The sequence below is a fragment of the Echinops telfairi genome, unplaced genomic scaffold (assembly GCF_000313985.2).
Source record: "Echinops telfairi isolate 266 unplaced genomic scaffold, ASM31398v2 ScPeMD7_1;HRSCAF=3_0, whole genome shotgun sequence".
NCBI classification, from domain to species: domain Eukaryota; kingdom Metazoa; phylum Chordata; class Mammalia; order Afrosoricida; family Tenrecidae; genus Echinops; species Echinops telfairi.
The window spans coordinates 997279-1002812 of NW_022103896.1; the positions used below are offsets into that span (position 1 = coordinate 997279).

The window sequence follows — 5534 nt, forward strand, 5'->3', positions numbered from 1 at the left end:
CCCCCCCTCCCACCCACCCCCGCCCTGCCACACCCCTCCCACCCCTGGCCACGCCCTGTGCCAAAGAACCTTCCCCACCTCTTCCTGGCCACGCCTCTCCCACCAGAGGCACGCTCTATACCTCCTCATTGGCCTTGGCCCTTCTGCCCTGGGACCCCCATCCCCCACCTCGTCCAAGGCCATGCCCCCCTTGGGCCCTGTCTGCCCACTCCATCCGGAGCCCGCCGTGACCACACCCTCTCCCTCAGGCCCGGGACTCGGTTCGTGCCTCGGCTGCCGGGCTCCTGGGGACCCTGGTGCGGCGGGGCCGGGGTGGGCTCCGGGTGGGGCTCCGCGGGCCCCTGCGGAAACTGGTGCTGCAGAGCCTGGTGCCATTGCTGCTTCGCCTGCACGACCCCAGCCGGGATGCTGCCGAGGTCAGGGCCCCCGGAACCGCCCCTTTCCGTTCCCACCCATCGCTCGCCCTTACTCCCGCAGCTCCCCCACCCTCACTGAGCAGCTTCCCCATAGTCTGCCAGTCCAGAGTTACTGCAGCCCCTCAAGGCTCCGGGGTCCTCCCTGGGTCCCCATACTCCCTTCTGCCCTGGGCTCCCCCCCTCTCCCACTCACCCTGGCTGGCCCTGGCTTCCCTCACCACTTGCTGTTCCCTTCCCTAACTGTTCCCAGAGCTCCGAGTGGACCCTGGCCCGCTGTGACCAGGCCCTGCGCTGGGGCCTATTGGAGGAGGTGGTGACCATGGCACACTACGACAGCCCAGAGGCCCTAAGCCGCATCTGCCACCGGCTGGTCAGTGGGAGCTGGGGGTGGGGCGGCACAGTGATAGAGGCCCCCAGGAAGCTGCCCACTTGGCCTGGTATTTGCTGCATCCCCTGAGATCCCTGCCTCCAATCTGGGTGCCCCCACATCGCAGCCCACCTGATCGTCCAACGCCTGTGGGTCTGCTTCCCTGGAAGACAGCCCTGGGACCTCATCTGCACCGGACAGTCCCCCTGCTCCGCCCTGACCTCTCCTGTCCTCAGGCTCAGCGGTACCCCAGCCACGTGGCCACCTTCCTGAGTCAGACTCAAGGCTACCTTCGGAGCCCACAGGGGCCCCTGCGCCTGGCAGCGGTGGTGCTCATAGGTACGGCGGGGTGGGGTCCTCACCACCCCCACTCGCAGCGCTGCTGTGTGGGCCCACACTTATCGTGTACCTCACTCTGTGCAGGCTTCCTCGCTCATCATGCCAGCCCCGGCCGAGTCAGCCGCGAACTCTTGGACTCCCTGTTCCAGGGTGAGGTCCCGACTCGCTGGCCACTCCGGGGGCTAGGGCCCTGGAGAGGCGGGGGGCCGGCAGTCCTGCGCACCCTACCCCATCCCCGCTGATCCGCTCCCCCCACCCCCACCCCTCGCGCCCTCTCCCTGCAGACCTGGGGCAGCTGCGGTCCGACCCGGAGCCGGCGGTGGGCGCGGCGGCGCGCGTGTCCTCCCAGCAGGTGGCGCTGCTGGCCAGGGCGCACAGCCGGCCCCGCGCCCCGCGCTTCGCCAGCCTCCTGCGCCGCGCCCGGCGCCGCGCCGACCCCGCCCGCAACCCCGCCCCGCCGGTCTATGCGGACAGCCCCTTCCAGCGGCGGAGCCACGCGGACCGCTGGGGCTGAGCCTGCCTGAGACCCTGTGGCCTGTTAGTCCCCACCCCGAGGAAGAGCAGGCTCCAGACAGCAAGGTTTTCTGCGCACAGCCACCTCTAGCAACCAGGGGCCTGGCTCTTCTGTCCCACACCATTTCACCCTGTGCCCCTCACCTCTTACACCTGTGGACCGACCGACCCGTCAGCTCTGCACCCCCTCAGCTGGCCATCCATCTAGCCAGCACGGACAGCCTCCCTGAAGGGGTGCAGCCTCCCTGAGGGGGTGCAGTGGAGGGAACACGGGGGCCCTGACTCTTTCCCAAGCTCCCACCTAGGCAGGGCCAAGTAGCCTCACAACATGTATATTGTGAGAGTCTATCTGGAAGGGCACCGGGGCCCAAGTTCAAGGTCAGCCTGTTTCAGAGGCTGCCTCAGAAGGGCACCAGTCATGTGTCAGCATGTTTCTTGTGAAGTGCCCCTCTTGTGGGTACCAGAAGGAGCTGGACATTGCCCTGGGGATAGGGCTCTAAAGGCCTCCTCGTGGGATAACCTCTGGAAGGGCTTCTCTGATGGGTACCCAGGGAGGCTCCCTCTTGGAGGAGTGTGGCTTGGTCCTGCTGGACTTCTAGAAGCTTCTGCCCACCCTGCAGGGGTTAGCCCTAACCTGGCCACAGTGTGCATTTCCAGATTGGAGAGCACTGGTCAGGGGCACCATCCATCTCACACACCAGAGTGACAGCCAGGTGATACTCCCATCAGGCCTTCCATCCTCTGGTGGCCTAAGTGTGGCCCTGGGAGTACATGTACCTCATGCCCTGAGGGCCAGCACCTGGACCTGGGGGCAGAGCCAGGATCCTACCTGCTCTTAGTGCCCCTGTGTTTGAGCCAGCCCCCCATCCTCGGTACTGCATTTCAGATAGCCCCCAAGCAGTGTCCTCCAGATTGTGGGCTCCCTGAGGCCAGGTCCGCCCTCAGCTGCTTTGAGTGAACAGCCCAGGGCAGGTACTAGGGATTTCAGTGAACTGGGACCCTGCAGGTGGACTGCCATCTGCATGGACAATATGCTACTACCAGGCCTGGGTCTGTGTTTCTTGGCAGAGCCCCCCCTTCCCCACCTTTTGGAGGCCTGAACCTGGCATGTCAAGGGTGCCTGAGGACAGAGCGGTCATTGTGGCTCCTCCCCTGAATCTCCAAAGCCAAGGTTCTAATGTAATGACAGACTGGGGCCAGGCCGAGTACCCCACTGGCCAGATGAGCAGGTCCCTTCCTCTTCCTGCTTGGTAAAGTCCAGGGCCAGACCCTCCGAGCTGGACTGACATAGCGCTGTAACGAGGGTGAGGCTGCTGATGCAGGACCGGGCAGTGCTTCCCTCAGTTGTAGCCGGGGTCACTATGGGTCGGAACGGACTGAAGGGGGTGTAACAACCACAGAGACCAGTACCTATGAATGGCAACCAGGAAAAGGGAGCGCTGCCCTTCGGTTCACGGGGATGAAGAATTTGAGTAAAAATGGTTGAAGTCTTTTCATTTATTCCACAATAAAAATTCAAGAGAGTAAAAGCTTCCCCAGAGCTCACTCTCTCTTTTAGGCCTCAGACACTCTCGAACTGGCCAGGTGACCCGTCCGGCCTACGGTGTGGCCCTCAGGGAAAGGCCACTCTTAGCATGGCTCCTGGGCAAGCCTGTTTAGCACCACCAGGGCGGCGTAGAGCGCACATGTGGGGCCCTGGGCCTGGGGTTTCCAGCACACCTGGGGGGAATCCACCTGCAGCTCCAGGTCACACTCCTCCAGCAAGACCCAGGCAGGGGTGTCCTCACACCAGCTGCTCCCCAGCGGTAGAGACACTTCCTTGGGCACCTGCCATGGGGAACTCTGCTCCAATAGGCTTTCCACCTGCAGATGAAACCCTTAGTCCTTAGCCTCTCCCACATCCCACCTGCCCAAGCACACCCAAAGCCATATCTTGCCCAGCCCCCCAAGCTGCGCCTGCTCACCAGCTCCAGCTGTCCAGACAGGCTTCTTGTGCTCAGTGCCTGGGCCAGCAGCAGGTGCTGGGTCTCAGTCAGAGCTAGGGAGGGACCTCAGGTAAGGGGCTTCCAGAAGGCCCCAGCTAGGATGTCTTACCTAACCCCCGCCTGCCCAGCCCCAGGGCCCTCACCAGCCAGGGCCCCCAGCAGATAGTAGATGGGGGCAGTCGGCTCCGTGGCCAGCTCCCGGGAGTGCAGCACCAGGCATTCGAGCACAGCACCCTCTGGTGAATCACGAGGCTCCACCCTTTTGCTGCTCAGCCCCTGCTCCAGCTGGACACAGGACAGATGGACAATGGATGAGCTGGCTAGCAGGCCCAAGTCTTGATGCTCCATCCCTACCTGCCACCACTCACAGCCTCCTCCAGAGCCTTCAGGGCCAGCATGTCCGGGAGCAGGCTCCCCAGCGCCTCCAGCAGCTGCCGCCGTAGCCCACAGCTCAGGGGCTCCAGCAACTCAGCCTGGGTCTCCACTTCTGTGCGCAGGCCCGTGAAGTCCTCAGTGGGCAATGCCCACCCCTCCAACCCATCTGCAGACACACAGGCTGGTATTGGCAGGCTGCGAGTAGGGTCCTGGAGAGGCCGGGCGGGGAAGGGTAGCACCAGGCCTCGGGACTGACCACTCTGGAGCCTAGAGTTCTGCCAGATGGACTGCATCAGCGATGAGAGGTAGGAGGGTGGCAGCAGGCGAGCACCTTGTGGGTGCAGTCCTGTGGCTGGGACACAGGGAGGGTCGGCAGGCTGGTCAGCACAGGCCCTCCTGTGTCCTACCACCCTATCCCAATACTGAAGGCCAGGTCCCTGTGTGTGATGCCCTCCCACCTGGCAACTTCCTACCCCATGCCCTTCAGCACACCAGTAGGCCTCACCCTTGAGGCGTGGGTGACCTACTTGTCAGGGGCTCTCTGAAGGTACTCTGCCTCCTGTCCAGGAAGAAGATGATGTCTGATGGCAGAGAGGAAGCTGGTTGTCCAGGGCTCCTGTTCCCCCTGGGGTACCCAGGCCACCAGGAAGCTGAGAAGCCTACCCTGAGGTCCTGGAGCTCTGCCCTGCCTTCCCTCCCAGCCCTGCTCACCCCACTCAGAGTCGATGACCAGCTGGGCCACCTGGAAGGCAAGGGTGCTGCCAGAAGGGATGGTGACCGTCTTCTTCCAGTTCAGGTGGCCCTGGCCTTGGCCCTGGGGTGCAGGGAAGTGGCTCACAGCTGGACTGGACTCTGGCCACTGGGACTTGGGCTGTTGGGGGGTGGTCACTCTGGACCAGGATCCTCCGGGGCACAGCTTCCTGGGTTAGGAGCCAGTCTTACCTGCAAGCACACGGCTCCCGGCAGCGAGAAGTGACCTGAACCCTCCTGTTTGCGGGTGCGGTTGACCTCCACCTCCTGTTGTGTCTGCAGGACCTCAGTCACTATGAACACGTTGGCCCGCTGGTTTCGCAGCTGCTGCAGGAGTTTGTGTTCCGGCTTCCGCAGGTGCCTGGGGGGCCGGGAAAGGAGCCAACTCAATTCCACTTGGCTCTTCCCTCTGCCCCGTCCCACGGGGCCATTTCCCGGCTTGGGCCAGGCAGACTGCATTCTGGGCTAGGCCCCTTCTGTCTCCTGGACTGGCCTCTGATCCCTCCTCCCACCGGGCTTCTTCCCTCCCGCAGCCTGGCCACCAGGACGCGGAAGGCAGTACAGCACCGAGACCTCAGCGAACCTCGCGACACCCCCCCCCACGCCCCCTGCCTGCCTTCTCCGCTTAGGCCCCGCCGCAGCCTGCCCATTCCTCTTAGGCCACGCCCCCGCATGCCCCCTCTCTTGGAGGAGCGTGGCTTGGTCCTGCTGGACTTCTAGAAGCTTCTGCCCACCCTGCAGGGGTTAGCCCTAACCTGGCCACAGTGTGCATTTCCAGATTGGAGAGCA

At 63.9% G+C, this 5534-nt stretch overlaps 2 protein-coding genes across 4 annotated transcripts in view; one reads left to right on the forward strand and one right to left on the reverse strand.

The window, feature by feature from the left end:
* MROH6 (maestro heat like repeat family member 6) overlaps window positions 1–1636 on the forward strand; it is a 4367-nt gene extending 2731 nt beyond the window's left edge. Inside the window, 5 exon segments of the mRNA XM_004697617.1 lie at window positions 193–416; window positions 667–786; window positions 1020–1122; window positions 1207–1272; window positions 1407–1636. Coding sequence (XP_004697674.1) covers window positions 193–416; window positions 667–786; window positions 1020–1122; window positions 1207–1272; window positions 1407–1636 — 743 coding nt within the window.
* Window positions 1637–3117: 1481 nt separating this feature from the next.
* The window catches only part of GSDMD (gasdermin D), a 4358-nt gene continuing 1941 nt past the window's right edge, over window positions 3118–5534 (reverse strand). For all 3 annotated transcript variants that reach the window (XM_004697618.2, XM_045298268.1, XM_045298325.1), the window contains 8 exons: window positions 4938–5106; window positions 4707–4809; window positions 4523–4576; window positions 4252–4347; window positions 3989–4161; window positions 3764–3905; window positions 3600–3673; window positions 3118–3498 (listed from right to left, as the gene is read on the reverse strand). In XM_004697618.2, coding sequence (XP_004697675.1) covers window positions 3265–3498; window positions 3600–3673; window positions 3764–3905; window positions 3989–4161; window positions 4252–4347; window positions 4523–4576; window positions 4707–4809; window positions 4938–5106 — 1045 coding nt within the window. In that variant the 3' untranslated portion in view covers window positions 3118–3264. The remainder of the gene's footprint in view (window positions 3499–3599; window positions 3674–3763; window positions 3906–3988; window positions 4162–4251; window positions 4348–4522; window positions 4577–4706; window positions 4810–4937; window positions 5107–5534) is intronic.